This window comes from Pristiophorus japonicus, chromosome 6 (genome assembly GCF_044704955.1).
Source record: "Pristiophorus japonicus isolate sPriJap1 chromosome 6, sPriJap1.hap1, whole genome shotgun sequence".
Taxonomy (NCBI): domain Eukaryota; kingdom Metazoa; phylum Chordata; class Chondrichthyes; family Pristiophoridae; genus Pristiophorus; species Pristiophorus japonicus.
In genome coordinates this window covers 84,843,587-84,864,338 of record NC_091982.1, presented here as the reverse complement: position 1 = coordinate 84,864,338, position 20,752 = coordinate 84,843,587, and the positions used below count along the sequence as shown (strand labels likewise).

The window sequence follows — 20,752 nt, the reverse complement described above, 5'->3', positions numbered from 1 at the left end:
GTAATAGTGATGGGAAATTGGAGGTCTGAAGAGATAGTACGCTCAGGAATGTTGATAATTTCACCTTCAGTTATTCTTCTATGTGAGATGTGGGGTGGTAATGTTGGTTAGGATTGGGAAAAGTACAAAAAAAATGTCTTTGAAAAAACAAAGAAACAAGATTTTTATTTCCCCATCAAAGGACATAAAGGAGATCGTGGGGTAGATTGTCAAGTTGCCGCTTGGCATAAAACTGACGTGGATTTGCCACCCATTATACAAACTATTTTTCATTTCCGCAGCGGCAGTTTTATGTCTAAGCAGTAAGGTGAAAATTTTCCTGAGTGAGTTTAGTAATCAACAGAGAGGACTGCAGGTAGTGTGCTCTGCGGGCACGTGATCTGAAGGTAAATGTTGAGTGGAATTATCATCGAGAGTGAAAGGGTTTGATGATGATTGGAAGAGACTATTGATATAAAGAAGGAATAGAATGGACAGTCGACAGGGAAAATCTGAGTTAATGAGGAAAAACTCAAAGGATGAACAATCAATTGCAGCACAGGTAAGAAAGATTAAACTTGCTGTTGGCTAGCACCTGATTACATCCTCAGGTCATCACAAAGCACTTTACAACTAATAGACTATTTTTGAAATGCAGTCACTATTGTCATGTAGGCAAACGCAGAAGTTAATTTGCACACAGCAAAGTCCCACAAACAGCAAATGAATGTATAAATGACCAGATAAGTTGTTTTTGGTAGTGTTGGCTGAGGGAGGAATGTTGGGCAGGAGTGCGGGAGAAACATCTACTGTTCTTCTAACCTGAGACAGTTTCAGGCAGGAGAAGACGGTCGGTCCATCAAGCCCACCTATCCACATATTTCTTTTGGTTCTATTAATGCTGAATCCCATTTGTTAACGGGAACCTGTCTATTTCCTTCATGAAACCCATTAAGGTTTCTTGTACCAGTAACGTAATTACTACCCTTTTGGTAAGAAAAGAGTTCCTCCAGCACTTCCTATTTTCTTTTATTATCCGTAATTTATAAATATGACTGCTTATGTTTAAATTCTGTATGTGGAGAAATGTTTACTTTGATCCAATTTGTTCAAGTCTTTCATCATTTCAAACCCAATGTTAGGAGCCAGTGAACAGCTGGGAATTCTGCTGTCCAGCCCGACATTGCTGCCTCAGCACGGGACTTTTCTCTGTCCACCTGACGAAGCAGACGAGGTCTTTAACGTCGCATTTGGAAGATGAGACCTTTGACAATGCAGCACTCCCCCAGTACTGTACTGAATTATCAGTCAAGATTGTGTGCTCAAATCTATATTGAGAATAGAATGGATGAATATATGGTGAAGACCAAGAAATGATAACTTAGAACTACACATCATCATCATAGGCAGTCCCTCGGAGTTGAGGATGACTTGCTTCAACTCTAAAAGTAAGTTCTCAGGTCACTGAGGAGTCCAAAGCAGGACCTACAGTCTCTGTCACAGGTGGGGCAGACAGTGGTTGAAGGAAAGGGTAGGTGGGGAGCCTGAGTTGACACACGCTCCTTCCACTGTCCACACTTGGTTTCTGCTTGTTCTCAGTGATCAGACTCGAGGTTCTCAGCGCCCTCCCGGATGCTCTTCCTCCACTTTGGACGCATAGGCAGCTACTGTCAAACGATTTGGAGATGCAATGACAGGAGAGAGGGAGGCAGCAAACCGCATTGGAGCACTGGGGTTCATTTCTAGAGGAACAGAATTCAAAAGCAGAGACGTTACGTTAAACTTTTATGGAACCTTGCTTAGATTACACTTGGAGTACTGTGCTCAGTTCTGGTCTCCATATTACAAAAAGGACGTAGAGGCACTGGAGAAGGTGCAAAAAGATTTACACAATGGTAGCAGAACTGAGCAGCTAGAACTACCAGGAAAGACTGGACAGGCTGGGGCTCTTTTCCCTAGAAAAAAGGAGACCGAGATGTGAACCGATAGAGGTCTTTAAAATTATGAAGGGGTATGATAGAGTAGATGTAGACAAAATGTTTCCACCTGTGGGGAGACCAAAACCAGGGACCATAGATATAAGGTAATCACTAATAAATCCAATAAGGAATGCAGGAGAAACTTCTTCTTTACTCAGTGATTAGAATGTGGAACTTGCAACCACAAGGAGTAGTTGAGGCGAATAGTATAGATGCCTTTTAAGGGGAAACTAGATATGTACATGAGGGAGATATGTACATTAGCTGAAGTAAAGTGGAAGGAGGCTCGTGGAGCATAAACACCGGCAAGACCTGTTGGGCCACATGGACATTTTTCTGTGCTGTAAATCCTTTGTAATACTATGTAATGTTAGGTGATGCCTTGCATTCATATCTGGGAAAATGTTAGGAAGTACATGTATTTTCTTCATCCATAGAATCTGACATTTTAACCACATATTGGCCCCAAGTTTCCACATGCGGCAAAACAGGTGCCCCTCCGAGCTGGGCGCCTGTTTTTCGCGCCGAAAACGGCGCCTGAAAAAAACCGCAGGATTCTCGAGCACCTTGCAGCTCTATGTCTGCTTGGTGCGGCGCACAGGGAGTGGAGCCTACCACTCGCGCCGGTTTTGTAAGTAGGAGGGGGCGGGTACAATTTAAATGAGTTTTTTTGGTGCCGGCAACCCTGCACATGCACGTTGGAGCGTTCGCGCACGCGCAGTCTGAAGTAAACATTGGCACTCGGCTATTTTAAAAAGTGCTGCAGAAAAAGTGAAAATTTGTTTATTGAACCCTTGCAAAGGCTTGCATTTTAATTTTCTTGATATTTCTGTGTGTGAGGGAGTGCATTCTGTAATTAAAGATAGACTGTGATAAACGGGACACATGCAATAGTTTGAGACTATCCAAGTTCTTTGTAGCTGTTCAATTTTTAACATTTTTTAATAAAACCACATTGCCCTTCCATGATCAGCACTGGGGCTTCTTCCAGCTTTCTCCCCTTGCCCATCGGTCAGGCCCGACGGCAAACGGCTTCCTCAAGCACTGAGGCTTCTTCCAGCTTTCTCCCCCTGCCGTCGGTCGGTCCCGACGGCAAACCGCTGCCTGATAGGCCTGCCTGAAGCACTGTCACACAGGTAGGAACATGGTTTATTTAATCTTTTCTTTGCTTATAAATTTTTATTCAGGTTGGATTTATTTGTATAATATTTGTATAAGTATAAATAAGGATTTATTGTAGAATTTAATGACTTCCCTCCCCCTCTTCCCCCCCCACCTCGTTCCCGACGCCTAATTTGTAACCTGCGCCTGATTTTTTAATGTGTAGATAAGGTTTTTTCAAGCCTACAAAAATCTTCACTTGCTCCATTCTAAGTTAGTTTGGAGTACATTTTCACTGTGGAAACTTTCAAATCAGGTGTCCATGGCCGGACACTCCCCCTTTTGAAAAAAAAATTCTGTTCAAAAGTGAAACTGTTCTACCTGACTAGAACTGCAGAAAACTTAAATGTGGAGAATTACGATTTCTAAGATACTCCGTTCTCCACCAGTTGCTCCTAAAAATCAGGCGCAAATCATGTGGAAACTTAAATGTAAACAACGATATAATATTTTTAAGGAATGATTGCTTTTTGATGCTGAGTTCATTACTACAGCAAACAGTCAGTTAGTAGGAGATCCATCTCTGGGTCAGAAGGTTGTGGGTATCAGGTCAGGACTTAACAGTGCATTTTGGCTATTCTTTCAGTGCAATAGTGATGGAGAAGTGCATTGCTGGATGTGTTGTCCTTCCGGGGAAGACATTAAATTGCGGCTCCTGTTTGCTTATTCAAGTGCATGTTAATCTCGTGGTACTCTTTAAAGAGGAGCAGGGAGTTCTTATGATGTCATGGCAAACAGCTTCTCTCATTCAATGCTTTTTATGGGATGTTGTTGGCTCAGATGCCTGCTATATTTGCTTATTTAATAGTTGCTGCATTCCAGAAGTATTGTACTGTACAAAAGTGCTTTGAGACGTTTTGATGTGAAAAGGTGCAATTTAATTGAAAGCATTATAGAAACAAAAGATTGTAAAATATGCATGGTTAGATCAATGATTGTAAATTTTGTTATAGAAAGCTGTTGTGTAGAAAAGGAATAGAACATAAGAACATAAGAAATAGGAGCAGGAGAAGCCATACGCCCCCTCGAGCCTGCTCTGCCATTCAATACGATCATGGCTGGTCTGATCATGGATTCAGGTCCACTTCCCTGCCCACTCTCCATAACCCCTTATTCCCCTATTGTTCAAGAAACTGTCTATTTCTGTCTTAAATTTATTCAATGCCCCAGCTTCCACAGCTCTCAGGCAGCAAATTCCGCAGGTCAATAACCCTCAGAAGAAATTACTCCTCATCTCAGTTTTAAATGGGCGGCCCCTTATTCTAAGATTATGCCCTCTAGTTCTAGTCTCCCCTATCAGTGGAAACATCCTCTCTGCATCCACCTTGTCAAGCCCCCTCATAGGTCCCAAGTTTCCACATGATTTGCGCCTGATTTTTAGGAGCAACTGGTGGAGAACAGACTATCTTAGAAATCGCAATTCTCCACATTTTTTTTTCTGCAGTTCTAGTCAGGTAGAACAGTTCTACTTTGGAACAGAATTTTTTCTTCAAAAGGGGGCGTGTCCGGCCACTGACGCCTGATTTGAAAGTTTCCACAGTGAAAACGTACTCCAAACTAAAGTAGAATGGAGCAAGTGAAGATTTTTGTAGAACTGAAAAAACCTGTTCTACACATTAAAAAATCAGGCGCAGGTTACAAATTAGGCGCCCAGAACGAGGTGGGGGGGGAGGGGGGGGAAGGGAACTCATTAAATTCTACAATAAATCCTTATTTATCCTTCTACAAATATTATACAAATAAATCCAACCTGAATAAACATTTATAAGCCAAGAAAAGATTAAATAAACCATCTTCCTACCTGTGTGAAAGTGCTTCAGCCGGGGAGAATTCTGCAGCCGTTCGTCGAGAGAGAGAGAGAGAGAGGAAGGAGGAGATCCAGTCCGGGAGCGGGAGTCGGGCCCAGTGGGGGGGGGGGGGGGGGGAGGTTGGGGGCGCGGGTCGGGGCGGGGAGCGGGAACAGGAGCGCGGGTCGGGTCGGCGGGGGGGGAGCGGGTGTCGGGTCTGGTCCGGAGGCAGGGGGGGGAGCGGGTGTCGGGTCTGGTCCGGAGGCAGGGGGGGGAGCGGGTGTCGGGTCTGGTCCGGAGGCAGTGGGGGGAGCGGGTGTCGGGTCTGGTCCGGAGGCAGGGGGGGAGCGGGTGTCGGGTCTGGTCCGGAGGCAGGGGAGGGGCGGGGAGCGGGTGTCGGGTCTGGTCCGGAGGCAGGGGGGGGCGGGGAGCGAGTGTCAGGTCTGGTCCGGAGGCAGGGGGGGGCGGGGAGCGAGTGTCAGGTCTGGTCCGGAGGCAGGGGAGGGGCGGGGAGCGGGTGTCGGGTCTGGTCCGGAGGCAGGGGGGGGCGGGGAGCGAGTGTCAGGTCTGGTCCGGAGGCAGGGGGGGGAGCGGGTGTCGGGTCTGGTCCGGAGGCAGGGGAGGGAGCGGGTGTCGGGTCTGGTCCGGAGGCAGGGGGGGGAGCGGGTGTCGGGTCTGGTCCGGAGGCAGGGGGGGGAGCGAGTGTCGGGTCTGGTCCGGAGGCAGGGAGGGGCGGGGAGCGGGTGTCGGGTCTGGTCCAGAGGCAGGGGGGGAGCGGGTGTCGGGTCTGGTCCGGAGGCAGGGGGGGGAGCGGGTGTCGGGTCTGGTCCAGAGGCAGGGGGGGGAGCGGGTGTCGGGTCTGGTCCGGAGGCGGGGGGGGGAGCGGGTGTCGGGTCTGGTCCAGAGGCAGGGGGGAGCGGGTGTCGGGTCTGGTCCAGAGGCAGGGGGGGGAGCGGGTGTCGGGTCTGGTCCAGAGGCAGGGGGGGGAGCGGGGAGCGGGTGTCGGGTCTGGTCCAGAGGCAGGGGGGGGAGCGGGTGTCGGGTCTGGTCGGGGGCGGGGAGCTGGAGCCTTATTCACGCAGCCCCAGTGAGGCCATTCAGCCAGGGCTAGGGGCTGCGTGCTTCGGGCCCCTCCCACACAGTTCGGCGCCTGGAGCTACTGCACTTGCGTGCCCACTGTAGCGCGCATGTGCAGAGGTCCCGGCACTGTTTTCAGCGCAGGGATCTGGCTCCGCCCCCCCCACAGCTCGTGCTGGCTGCGCCGAGGGCCAGAGGACCTACAGGTAGGTGGAGAATACCGAGGATTTTTTTAGGCGCCATTTTAGGCGCGAGAAAGGGGCGCCCGTTTTTTTTCTTGTGGAAACTTGGGCCCATAATCTTACACATTTTGATAAGATCACCTCTCATTCTTCTGAATTCCAATGAGTAGAGGCCCAACCTACTCAACCTTTCCTCATAAGTCAACCCCCTCATCTCTGGAATCAACCTTGTGAACCTTCTCTGAACTGCCTCCAAAAGAAGTATATCCTTTCGTAAATATGGAAACCAAAACTGCACGCAGTATTCCCGGTGTGGCCTCACCAATACCCCGTGCAATTGTAGCAAGACTTCCCTGCTTTTATACACCATCCCCTTTCCATTGGCCTTCCTGATCACTTGCTGTACCTACATACTATTCTTTTGTGTTTCATGCACAAGGACCCCCAGGTCCTGCTGTACTGCAGCACTTTGCAATCTTTCTCCATTTAAATAATAAAACAGAATAACTTTGCATCTGTTTGACTTCTCTAACTTAAGTAATATGTATAGGATTTGTTACTTCGAATAGTACTAGGTTAATACTTTCAAACCATCTTTAGATATATAGGGCCCAAGTTTCCACACGATAAAAAACGGGCACCCCTCCGAGCTGGGCGCCCGTTTTTCGCGCCTAAAACGGCGCCGGAAAAAAAACGCGCGATTCTGGAGCGTTCTGCAGCTCCTTGTCTGTTTGGCGCGGCGCTCAGGGGGGCGGAGCCTACACTCGCGCCGATTTTGTAAGTGGGAGGGGGCGGGTACTATTTAAATTAGTTTTTTTCCTGCCGGCAACGCTGCGTGTGCGCGTTGGAGCGTTCGCGCACGCGCAGTGTGAAGGAAACATTGGCACTCGGCCATTTTTGTAGTTCTTTGTAGCTGTTTAATTTTTGAACATTTTTTAATAAAAGCACATTGCCATCAACACTGAGGCTTCCTGCTTACTGCCCCTCCCTCCCTCCCTCCTGTTCGCGGGAACGACGCCACATCGCTGAGCTGACTGAAGCACTTTCACACAGGTAGGAAGATGGTTTATTTAATCTTTTCTTTGCTTATAAATATTTATTCAGGTTGGATTTATTTGTATAATATTTGTAGAAGTATAAATAAGGATTTATTGTAGAATTTAATGACTTCCCTTCCCCCCACCCCCTCTCCCATCACCTCGTTCTGGACGCCTAATTTGTAACCGGCTGATTTTTTAATGTGTAGAACAGGTTTTTTCAGTTCTACAAAAATCTTCACTTGCTCCATTCTAAGTTAGTTTGGAGTACGTTTTCACTGTGGAAACTTTGAAATCAGGCGTCAGTGGCCGGACACGCCCCCTTTTGAAGAAAAAATTCTGTTCCAAAGTAGAACTGTTCTACCTGACTAGAACTGCAGAAAAAAAAATGTGGAGAATTGCGATTTCTAAGATAGTCCGTTCTCCACCAGTTGTTCCTAAAAATCAGGCGCAAATCATGTGGAAACTTGGGCCCATGAATACTCGAAAATGTAGTGTGTCATTATTTGTACAGATACTTCATATTTGCAACAGAATACCATGGCAAACTTTGGAGCGATGTTACATCCATCTATAGTAAAATATTTTTGATGTAGTGCAGCATAAGGTTTGCATTTTAGAGTTTTTAATATTACAGTTGAAAAGAAAAAGCAATCTTCACTTTGAATGATGCAAAGGGAAGATGATACACATCACTGAAACATCCCTAACTGAAATCATAATCCTTGACCTAACTGCAGCCTTTGAGACAGTTAACCATACCATTCTGCTCCAACTCCTTTCCTTCATCTCAATGGGACTGTCCTCGTTGGTTACATTCCTACCTATTCAATCATAGCCAGCACATTTCCAGCAATGGCATCTGTATCGTTCCCCACACCATTACCTCTGGAGTCTCCCAAGGATTTATCCTTGGTCCCGTCCTCTAACTCGTCTACATTTTGCCCTTTGGCAACATCATCCACAGATTTAAGTTCAAGTTCCACATGTACACCGCGACATCCAGCTCTACCTTTCCATCACGTCATTCAACCTCGACTACATCTGCAGTCAGACTGCTTGTCCGATATTCAATCTTGATTGAGCCGCGATTTCCTCCAGTTAAACATTGGGAAGACTGAAGCTGGCATTGGTGAGTGGGATTGAATTGGTGGCAAGAGTACAGATTTTTTAATAGGCCATTATCATTGCCCCTGTTTTTAAAAACTCCGTACCCTTGCCACTAATTCCACCCCACTCCCCGACCATTATCTCAGGCTATGCCAGACTGTTCACAAGTTCCGCGTCCAATTCGACTCTGCCCTGAGCTTAGAAGATCGCCTACTTGCACTTCCTTAACATTGTCGTCTGCTACTGAAAACTCTCCTCCATGCCTTTGCCATCTCCAGCTTCCTCTATTCCTATGCCCTTCTGTCTAGCCTCCATCCCCCACCCTCTAAAGTTGAATTCATTCTAAACTCTGCTGCACATAGCCTATTCTGCACCACATCCTGCTATCACACCTGTCCTTGCTGATCTGCAATGGCTTCTGAGCCCCAAATATCTCCAATTTAAAGTTCTCATCATTGTGTTCAAATCCCTTCATGGCTCTGCTTATTGCTATATGTTTCTTACTATAGCCCTCTAGCCCTGTAATTTTCTCCCTATCCACGTCCGAGCCCTCTGCTCCCCTGACTCTAGCCTTTTGTGTATCTCCTACCCCCACCCCTTCCCTTCATTCTACCATTAGAGGCTGTACCTTCAGCCATTTAGGCCTAACCTTCTCTCCCGAAATCTCTCTACCTCCGTCTCTTCCTTTAAGACGCTCCTTAAAGTCAACTTTTATGACCAAGCTTTTGATCATACTTCTTAATATCTCCTCCTTTGGCTCAGCATCCATTTGTGTCTGATTATGCCGCTGTGAAACTCCTTTTTGAGGCATTTATCTGTGTTAATGGTGCTAAATAAATGCAAGTTCTTGTTGAAGTACAAGAGAGAAAATGAAAGAAATTGCTTTTTGAAACTAAAAATTGTGTTTCTGATTCAAATCAGAGAACTTTGAGATGGCAGAACAAGGATCAACGGAAGCCACCAAGGATGATAGTACTACACAACCTACTGACCCAACTGAAGGTGCTGGCATTGGTGATGGTGCTAAAACAAGCCCACCAGTTTCAGTCTCGGTAAACAACTGCCTATTTTGCTATAATACATCAATAGATCGTAAAGGATTGACCTAATCAATAAGGAGTGTGTATTAATGTGTGATTACAGCCTGTATTTCGACAATAGATTTATAAGTACAAAAATAGTCGTATTTCAGTTTTTAAGTGTCATTGTTGGTATACAACAGACATGGAAACTTAGCACAGGAAAAGTCTTTCACAATTTATTTCTGTCTTGCTGTTTGTTTAATTTTATTTAAGTAATAACTCTTGAATGACTTGGGAGGGGGTATTGCCATGACACAATTATTGAACATGTTTTTGGGAGTTACATTATCATGCACAGTTACAGCTGAAGTTCCACTATGTTCATTATTTTTAACTACTGTGATAATTCAGATTTCTCAAGCCGTATGGTTGAGTAATTCTTGAAATGCTCTAAACAAAAATATTCGAAGTGGAAACAAACAGCAGTAAAGAAAAAAATGTTCACGATGATTATTTGTGCCCATTTGATATTTTGAGTTCTATACTAATGCTTGTGTATCAAGTAAAATTATCATAATTCATTTCCAGATATGCCCTTGTCATAGAAAATTCAGTGACTTGTTAGAGTTATTGAATAAATGGATAATTTGCAGTAGCATGGTATGTCTCTCACAAACAATAGGTTTAAAACCAAACTAAGTACAAGATACTGCATGGTCTGCAGTTTATGCCTTTACAGCGCATAGTTTATTCTCTCCTATTGCTAAATTTGAAATCGCTTGCTTGGTTTAATTGAATGATATTCTGAGTTGACTCCAGATGGGATTCAAATGCTTGCCCTGCAGTTTAGAGATCTAAATGTTCAGTCTATCTTTTAAATTGAAACTGATAGTACAGTACGATAGTGCAGAATAGTTTTTTTTGGAGGGAAGGAACTGTTGATAGCAAACAGACAGGTTTACACAAACTCAGCTGCTGTTTTGAGGACTCCATGTTGAGAAGAATTTTGAAGATCATTATCAGAGTTACCTCCATTCCTTTGTAATCACCAGAGAAACCAGTCTTGCGGCTAGTGGTGAAAGCCTGTGTTTATTGCATTGTAACAGAATCGTGTTATGCATTCGATGTTGGTACTGCACAGAGCGGTCTTAAATGGAGTCGACTTAAGCAGAGTGGTTTATTTGGGAATTTCGGTAAGTATTAGGTAAGTAGAAACTGTACATAGTGAAATCTAGTTTAACATTTTGATTTAAACCTAGAAATTTAAACTGTAGTTAACAGAAGTTGCCTGCCAGTGGCAGTTAACTGTCAGTCAGTTGTAAGTGTTAGTCTTGAATAGGTGTGAATTACAGAGATCATCATCATCATCATAGGCAGTCCCTCGGAATCGAAGGAAGACTTGCTTCCACTCTTAACATGAGTTCTTAGGTGGCTGAACAGTCCAATACGAGAACCACAGTCCCTGTCACAGATGGGGCAGATGGTCGTTGAGAGAAAGGGTGGGTGGGACTGGTTTGCCACATGCTCTTTCCGCTGCCTGCACTTGATTTCTGCACGCTCTCGGCGACGAGACTCGAGGTGCTCAGTGCCCTCCTGGATGCATTTCCTCCACTTAAGGCGGTCTTTGGCCAGGGTCTCCCAGGTGTCGGGAATGTTGCACTTTATCAGGGAGACTTTGAGGGTGTCCTTGTATCGTTTCTGCCGCCCGGCACGTTTGCCGTGAAGGAGTTCCGAGTAGAGTGCTTGCTTTTGCAATGAGAGAGGAGGAGTGTGAAATATTAGACAAGATAAATATAGTGAGAGGAAGTATTAAGGGGCTCAGCATCTTTGAAAGTGGATAAATCCCCAGGCCAGGATGAAATATATCCCAGGCTCTTAAGAGAAGCAAAAGAGGAAATAGCAGAGGCTCTGACCATCATTTTCCAATCCTCTCTAGCTACAGGTGCAGTGCTGGAGGACTGCTAATATTGTACCTTTGTTTAAAAAAAAAGGAGAAAGGGATAGACCAAGTAATTACAGGCCAGTCAGCCTAACGTTTGTGGTGGGAAAATTATTGGAAAAAATTCTGAGGGGCAGGATGGAAACATAGAAACATAGAAAATAGGTGCAGGATTAGGCCATTCGGCCCTTCAAGCCTGCACCGCCATTTAATGAGTTCATGGCTGAACATGCAACTTCGGTACCCCATTCCTGCTTTCTCGCCATACCCCTTGATCCCCCTAGTAGTAAGGACTACATCTAACTCCTTTTTGAATATATTTAGTGAATTGGCCTCAACAACCTTCTGTGGTAGAGAATTCCACAGGTTCACCACCCTCTGGGTGAAGAAGTTTCTTCTCATCTCAGTCCTAAATGGCTTACCCCTTATCCTTAGACTGTGACCCCTGGTTCTGGACTTCCCCAACATTGGGAACATTCTTCCTGCATCTAACCTGTCTAAACCCATCAGAATTTTAAACATTTCTATGAGATCCCCTCTCATTCTTCTGAACTCCAGTGAATACAAGCCCAGTTGATCCAGTCTTTCTTGATAGGTCAGTCCCGCCATCCCGGGAATCAGTCTGGTGAACCTTCGCTGCACTCCCTCAATAGCAAGAACGTCCTTCCTCAGACTAGGAGACCAAAACTAACACAATATTCTAGGTGAGGCCTCACTAAGGCCCTGTACAACTGCAGTAAGACCTCCCTGCTTCTATATTCAAATCCCCTAGCTATGAAGGCCAACATACCATTTGCCTTCTTTACCACCTGCGTGCCCACTTTCAGTGACTGATGAACCATGATACCCAGGTCTCGTTGCACCTCCCCTTTTCCTAGTCTGCTGCCATTCAGATAGTATTCTGCCTTCGTGTTTTTGCCCCCAAAATGGATGACCTCACATTTATCCACATTCTCCTGCATCTGCCTTGCATTTTCCCACTCACCTAACCTGTCCAAGTCACCCTGCAGCCTTTTAGCTCTCCTCACAGCTCATACCGCCACCCAGTTTAGTGTCATCTGCAAACTAGGAGATATTACACTCTATTCCTTCATCCAAATCGTTAATGTATATTGTAAAGAGCTGGGGTCCCAGCACTGAGCCCTGCAGCACTCCACTAGTCACTGCCTGCCATTCTGAAAAGGACCCGTTTATCCAGACTCTCTGCTTCCTGTCTGTCAACCAGTTCCTATCCACGTCAGTATATTACCCCTAATACCATGTGTTTGATTTTGCACACCAATCTCTTGTGTGGGACCTTGTCAAAAGCCTTTTCAAAGTCCAAATACACCACATCCACTGGTTCTCCCTCGTCCGCTCTGCTAGTTACATCCTCAAAAAATTCCAGAAGATTCGGCGAGCATGATTTCCCTTTCATAAATCCACGCTGACTTGGTCCAATCCTGTCACCGCTTTCCAAATGCGCTGCTATTTCATCCTTCATGATTGATTCCAACATTTTCCCCACTACTGATATCAAGCTAACCGGTCTATAATTGCCCGTTTTCTCTCCCTTCTTTTTTAAAAAGTGGTGTTACATTAACTACCCTCCAGTCCATGGGAACTGATCCAGAGTAGATAGACTGTTCGAAAATTATCACCAATGCATCCACTATTTCTAGGGCCACTTCCTTGAGCACTCTGGGATGCAGACTATCAGGCCCTGGGGATTTATCGGCCTTCAATCCCATCAATTTCCCTAACACAATTTCCTGCCTGTAAGGGGAAAATGGGAAGGCTTCTCCTCCCACGAGCGGGCCCCCTGATATAGAGGGTCGACGCTCGCCCCAACCCGCGTTACAGCCCCCGGAGTTAGCAGACAGAGACGAATGGCAAGGTATAACGATCTTTTATTGCGAACGTCCGGGAACACCTCTCATCACAGCCGCCTGTGAGTGGAGATGCTCCCGCACAGCACAATCATACAACTTTTATACATTTCAAAAACCCCTCCGTTCCCTGGCAAGACCTCCCTGGATCTTTAATTGGATTACCTTATCAGTGCTACTACTTTAATTGGGCTACCTTATTAGTGCTACTTTGGATTGACAGGCCAAGACCTTCGTGACCACCTTAGGCCATGACTAGAATGACTTCATTAGGTCAGAATTTGTTGATTCTCCTTGATGCCCGTGTGTCTGCCTCGAGCCTCTTCGCAAGGTCTTATCAATGTCTGTTTAAGTTCTCGCATCGTATCCTGTCGGAATATTATTGAATTAATAACTTCTGGAGCCTTGGTACTGGAATGTACAAGGCCAAAGAGAGGCCTTTTACCTCCTTATGGGTCGGTGCAGGAACCAGCACTTTAACCCATGTCCCGCTGGTACCCCTAATGCCAAAGTTTTCTCTTACATTTCCCCCCCTTTTGGCCCTTGGCTATACGCCAAGCTGGCCATATTTCCCGATAACTATCTCCCTGTAGGCAAGTTCCAGATAGGTCCGTTCACCTAGGTGGCCATCTCCCAAGCTTCGGGACCTCCTGAGACCTTTCCTGCAGAGTTACATAAGGTAAGTCCTTCCTGTCAGACTGCTTAAATTTTCATCCCTTATGGCCTTAATCATAGTGTGTGTCCTGACTTATCGTTTGGCCTGTTTAATTCGTGCACAGGTTAGCCCTACCAGTACCATCAAGACCAGGTCTTGTATTTTACACGGAGGGCTCGTGTCTCCGTAAATTTGTTAATTTAAAATCATCAGACAATCGAAGACACTTTTTCTTTCAAATTCGTTCAATTTGTTTTCTTTCAAAGTTGCGTCTTTATCTTTTTTTCATAACTAGAACGGAGTCTAGCACATAGGCTTTGAGGGCTGCTTTTCGTTATCTCAAATGTTCCAGTTTCAAGGCAGTTACAATGTCCTTTTTTCTAAACTGATAAAGCTTGCCATTTTAACATTTTCTCAAAAGTCCCTTTTACACCTTCGCAGATAGCTCACCACTCGCCCAGGAGTTTGACCTGATCCCTGAAGGTATTTCGAGATTGTTTCCAAACCTTTTAGTTTTATTTCTCTTTTTAAGAGATCAGATTTAATTTAATATATATTTTTTTTAGTTTGAATCCATCTCAGTATTTTTCTGTACCTTCTCTTAATATCATCCGAAAAAAATCCACACCTGCGTTTCTAACTTAAAACTTCCTACATACAGGACAACACTACAAAGGGTTAAAAAAAACTTTCACTCTGTCTGAAAAAGTGGATGGAACTAAAACAAACATACAGCTCCCCCATTTTTCCAAACAGGCTTTCAGACACAGGAAAAATTCATTCCGCAGTCAAAAAATCACACAAGGACTCACTCAACAGCAGACATTCACAAAAGTCTCTCTTTATTCAACAAAGCTTATTAATTGTTTGGCCAGCTCTCTTTTTTTTGGATCCACATGTCACTTAAGATAGTCACTATCAGCTTTTTTATGGCATTACGTAGTTACGCAAGTTACAATTAATGATTGGTTTTATTCGCCTTTTTAATAGCCGTGTTACCCATCTTCTTCAGGGCTATGAGGGTCTTGGGCACTCCCTTTAATTCGTGTTAGGTATGCAGGACGTTATTTATATCTATATGTCTTCCCTTGGCGCCGTACACTCGTTCTGCCACACTTTGGGTCAATATGTCTCGTCCCTGCACCGTGCGCTCGTACCGCTTCGGGTCAATTGCGTCGTACTCTCGCACTGCCGTGCTACCTCCACGCGCGCGTTTTAGGATGCACCTTTTGACCCCCTTCCATCCCTAGGTCGTCCCTGTCCTCTGTCTCCGTCCCTCCTGGACCTGCTACAAATGGTTCTTTGTACAGATGTCCTTCCCTTGCGTTTTACAATGCCACAGCTCTAATTTGAAGGTGGTAAATTAAAACATACTCACCCCAACAGCTGGGTCATTGTTCTGATCGGGAAGTCCGTATCCTGTTTGTGACGCTAAATGTAAGGGGAAAATGGGAAGGCTTCTCCTCCTACGAGCGGGCCCCCTGATATAGAGGATCGACGCTCGCCCCAACCCGCGTAACAGCCCCCGGAGTTAGCAGACAGAGACAAATGGCATGGTATAACGATCTTTTATTACGAACGTTCGGGAACACCTCTCATCACAGCCGCCTGTGAGCGGAGATGCTCCCCGAACAGCACAATCATACAACTTTTATACATTTCAAAAACCCCTCCGTTCCCTGGTAAGACCTCCCTAGATCTCTAATTGGACTACCTTATCAGTGCTACTTCTCTAATTGGACTACCTTATTAGTGTTACTTTGGATTGACAGGCCAAGACCCTCGTGACCACCTTAGGCTGTGACTAGAATGATTTCATTAGGTCAGAGTTTATTGATTCCCCTTGATGCCCGTGAGTCTGCCTCGAGCCTCTTCGCAAGGTCTTATTAATGTCTGTTTAGGTTCTCACATCGTATCCTGTCGGAATATTATTGAATTAATAACTTCTGGAGCCTTGGTACTGGAATGTACAAGGCCAAAGAGAGGCCTTTTACCTCCTTATGGGTTGGTGCAGGAACCAGCACTTTAACCCTTATCCCGCTGGTACCCCTAATGCCAAATTTTTCTCTTGCACCGCCTAATAAGATATCCTTCAGTTCCTCCTTCTCACTAGACCCACTGTCCCCTAGTACCTTCGGAATGTTATTTGCATCTTCTTTCGTGAAGACAGAACCGAAGTATTGGTTCATTTGGTCTGCCATTTCTTTGTTCCCCATTATAATTTCACCTGAATTCGACTGCAAGGGACCTACGTTTGTCTTTACTAATCTTTTTCTCTTCACATATTTATAGAAGCTTTTGCAGTCAGTTTTTATATTTCCTGCAAGCTTCCTCTCGTACTCTATTTTCCCCCTCTTAATTAAACTCTTGGTGGTCCTCTGTTGAATTCTACATTTCTCCCAGTCCTCAGGTTTGTTGCTTTTTCTAGCCAATTTATATGCCTCTTCCTTGGCTTTAACACTATCCTTAATTTCCTTTGTTAGCCATGGTTGAGCCACCTTCCCAGTTTTATTTTTACTCCAGGCAGGGATGTACATTTGCTGAAGTTCATCCATGTGATCTTTAAATGTTTGCCATTGCTTATCCACCGCCAACCCTTTAAGTATCATTTGCCAGTCTATTCTAGCCAATTCACACCTCATACCGTCGAAGTTACCTTTCCTTAAGTTCAGGACCCGAGTTTCCGAATTAACTTTGTCACTCGCCATCTTAATAAGGAATTCTATCATATTATGGTCACTTTTCCCCAAGGGGCCTCGCACAACAAGATTGCTAATTAGTCCCTTCTCATTACACATCACTCAGTCTAGGATGGCCAGCTCCCTGGTTGATTCCTCGACATATTGGTCTAGAAAACCATCCCTAATACACTCCAAGAAATCCTCCTCCACTGCATTGCTACCAGTTAGGTTAGCCCAATCAATGTGTAGATTAAAGTCGCCCACGATCACTGCTGTACCTTTATTGCACACATCCCTTATTTCTTGTTTGATGCTGTCCCCAATCTTACTACTACTATTTGGTGGTCTATACACACCTCCCACTAGCGTTTTCTGCCCTTTGGAATTCCGCAGCTCCACCCATACCGATTCCACATCATCCAGGCTAATGTCCTTCCACAATTGCATTGATTTAATCTTTAACCAGCAACGCCACCTCACCTCCTTTTCCTTTCTGTCTATCCTTCCTGAATGCTGAATATTCTTGGATGTTGAGTTCCCAGCCTTGTTCCCCCTGGAGCCATGTCTCCGTGATGCCAATCACATCATATCCGTTAACTGCTATCTGCGCAGTTAATTCATCCACCTTATTCTGAATACTCCTCGCATTGAGGCACAGAGCCTTCATGCTTGATTTTTAACACACTTTGCCCCTTTAGAATTTTGCTGTAATGTGGCCCTTTTTGTTTTTTGCCTTGGATTTCTCTGCCCTCCACTTTTACTATTCTCCTTTCTATATTTTGCTTCTGACTCTATTTTATTTCCCTCTGTCTCCCTGCATAGGTTCCCATCCCCCTGCCATATTAGTTTAACTCTTCCCCAACAGCACTAGCAAACACTCCCCCTAGGACATTGGTTCCGGTCCTGCCCAGGTGCAGACCGTCCGGTTTGTACTGGTCCCACCTCCCCCAGAACCGGTCCCAATGTCCCAGGAATTTGAATCCCTCCCTTCTGCACCACTCCTCAAGCCACATATTCATCTGAGCTATCCTGCGATTTCTACTCTGACTAGCACGTGGCACTGGTAGCAATCCTGAGATTACTACTTTTGATGTCCTACTTTTTAATTTAGCTCCTAGCCCCCTAAATTCGCCTCATAGGACCTCATCCTGTTTTTTACCTATGTCATTGGTATCTATATGCACCACGACAACTGGCTGTTCACCCTCCCTTTTTAGAATGTCCTGCACCATCTCCGAGACATCCTTGACCCTTGCACCAGGGAGGCAACATAACATCCTGGAGTCTCTGTTGCGGCTGCAGAAATGCCTGTCTATTCCCCTTACAATTGAATCCCCTATCACTATCGCTCTCCCACTCTTTTTCCTATCCTCCTGTGCAGCAGAGCCAGCCACGGTGCCATGAACTTGGCTGCTGCTGCTCCCCCCTGATGAGTCATCCCCCTCAACAGTACTCAAAGCGGTGTATCTGTTTTGCAGGGGTATGACCGCAGGGGATCCCTGCACTATCTTCCTTGCAATGCTCTTCCTGTTGGTCTTCCATTCCCTATCTGGCTGTGTACCCTTTACCTGCGGTAAGACCAACTCGCTAACTGTGCTATTCACATCATTCTCCGCATCGTGCATGCTCCAGAGTGAATCCACCCGTAGCTCCAGTTCCACAACGCGTATGATGCAGTGTATATGGATTTTAGCAAAGCTTTTGGTAAGGTCTCACATGGCAGACTGGTCACGAAAGTAAGAGCCCATGGGATCCAGGGGAAAGTGGCAAGTTGGATCCAAAATTGGCTCGCAGGCAGGAAGCAAAGGGTAATGGTTGATGTGACTGGAAGGCTGTATCCAGTGGGGTTCTGCAGGACTCTGTGCTGGATCCCCTGCTTTTTATGATATATCAATGACTTGGACATAAATGTTGGGGGTATGATTAAGAAGTTTGCAGATGACACTAAAATAGGCTGTGTGGTTGGTCATGAAGAAGAAAGCTGCAGACTGCAGGAAGATATTAATATACTGATCAGGTGGGCGGAACAGTGGCAAATGGAATTTAATCCGGATAAGTGTGATGTAATGCATTTGGGGAGATCTAACAAGGCAAGGGAATACACATTAAATGGTACGACACTGAAAAGTGTAAAGGAACAAATGGACCTTGGAGTGCAGGTCCACAGATCCCTGAAGGTAGCAGGCCAGGTAGATAAGGTAGTTAAGAAGGCATATGGAATACTTGTCTTTATAAGTCAAGGCATGGAATACAAGAGCAAGGAGGTTATGCTTGAACTGTATAAAACCCTGGTTACGCCGCAACTGGAATACTGTGTGCAATTCTGGTTACCACATTACAGGAAAGATGTGATTGCACTAGAAAGGGTGCAGAAAAGATTTACAAGAATGTTGCCTGGACTGGAGAACTTTGGCTGTGAGGAAAGATTGGAGATGCCGGGTCTGTTTTCTTTGGAACAGAGGAGGCTAAGGGGAGACCTGATTGAGGTGTATAAAATTATGAGGGGCCTGGATAGAGTGGATAGGAAGGACCTGTTTCCCCTAGCAGAGGAGTCAACAACCAGAGGACATACATTTAAAGTAATTGGGGGGAGGTTTAGAGGAGATATGAGGGGAAATTTCTTCACCCAGAATGTGGTTGGGGTCTGGAACTCACTGCCTGAAAGGTTGGTAGAAGCAGAATTCTTCACCACATTTAAAAGATACTTGGAGGTGCACTTAAAGTGCCGTAACTTACAGGGCTACGGACCAAGAGCTGGAAAGTGGGATTAGGCTGGATAGCTCTTGGTCGGCCGGCGCAGACATGATGGGCCGAAATGCCCTCCTTCTGTGCTGTAAATTTCTATGATTCTGTTGCTGTTCATGTTCCCGTGAAGCAGATATGTTGGTGTGGTGGGGCTGTGCATGTTTTCCATGTTTTCTTTGGTTGAACACGCTCTTAATTCTACTGGCAAAGTTCAGTTGGTTACCCCTATCCCTGTGGGTGAGGAATCGTCATTATTAGGCATTGCCTTGGTAAATTTTCTCTGTACAAAGCGATCTCCCCAATGCTTTCTAATGAATTAATGAGCTCAGGTTTCCCAAATAATATGCCACCTGCAATCCATGCGCAGATAGTTAACTTTTTAATTCACTTGTGATTGAATTAGAGATATGTCATGCCTCAAACAGGAAACCTTCTGATTGTATCTTTTCTACATAGTTTTGTATACAGTAATACAGTAATCCGGCACCCTCGGGACCTGGCCTATGCCGAATAAGGGATTTTGCCAGATGAGGGGAGGTCAGTTGCCCAAGGTTAGGAGGGAGGGGGCGGGGAGGGGTCCCTGGGTAGGCCCGAAGAGTTGGCGGGCCGCGAAGGAAGTGTCGGCGCGGCTCCAGCGGGCCGGGTGTCTACATGGGCCGGGCGTCAACACGGCCCCAAAGACAGGGTGGAGGTCGGCTGCATTCTGCGCATGCACCCCCAGCCACCGGAATCATGCCGGATGGTGCCAGATATAGGAGGTCCAACCTGTACACTTTTAAAATTAACTTCAGTTAGGTGTGGCCCATGAGTGGACTGACGGGCAAAAGAAATCTTGGTGACTTTGCATAAATCATTGAAGAAAAAGTCATCCAATGATCAGATCTGGGTGTGTTACGTGTAATTTTACTACAGGTAGAACATCTGAAATCCAGAGTTCTAAAAATCGGAATTGTCTGAAAACTGGATATTGTGCAGTTTGTAAGAGTCGTTGTCTGGAATCCAGAAATATTTCCCGAAAACAGGACTTTTAAGTTGTACATACCTTTTTCAAGGAAATCCAAAAAAATACACAGACCGACCTGGCCTCGAGGTTGCTGGATTTGGGCTGTCGGATTTAATGCTCCAAAATCCGGAAATACACAAAAGTCGGCCCAAGGATTTCCGAAATTAGGAAATACCCCAAAATCTTCCACGAGGTTGCTGGATTCAGGACGTCAGATTTTCTTCTCTGAAATCCAGAAATACCCAAATACCGCAATGGCCTTGGTCCCGAGGTTTCCGATTTTGGGACGTTGTACCTGTATTGAGAACTGAACTTGTGGAAGCATTTAGACTGTTAAATTTTCTTCCCATCTGGATGCCCAAGCTTTACTCAATACAACCTACAGAATCATGGCAGAAATCTAGTAGTTGCTTTTTTTTTGCTTTTTTTCCCCCCTTTGCTCTCCATTTTCTGCATTCTTGAATGTACTGTCTCGGATTGCGGTACAGTTTCACAGTTGTATGTGCAACCTTCGGTATTTTGCCCAA

At 45.4% G+C, this 20,752-nt stretch overlaps 1 protein-coding gene across 8 annotated transcripts in view; it reads left to right on the top strand.

Annotated features, from left to right (window-relative positions):
- LOC139265735 (transmembrane protein 33-like) overlaps positions 1–20,752 on the top strand; it is a 210,051-nt gene that overhangs the window by 6,955 nt on the left and 182,344 nt on the right. For 6 of the 8 annotated variants that reach the window (XR_011593611.1, XR_011593610.1, XM_070883055.1 and 3 more), the window contains exons 2-4: positions 1,122–1,427; positions 9,234–9,364; positions 10,441–10,527. Coding sequence is in view for 6 of the 8 variants with exons in the window: in XM_070883055.1 (XP_070739156.1) it covers positions 1,406–1,427; positions 9,234–9,364; positions 10,441–10,527 (240 nt within the window). In the remaining 2 variants the exon portion in view is untranslated. The remainder of the gene's footprint in view (positions 1–1,121; positions 1,428–9,233; positions 9,365–10,440; positions 10,528–20,752) is intronic. The other 2 variants (XM_070883057.1, XM_070883054.1) reach the window with 1 other exon arrangement.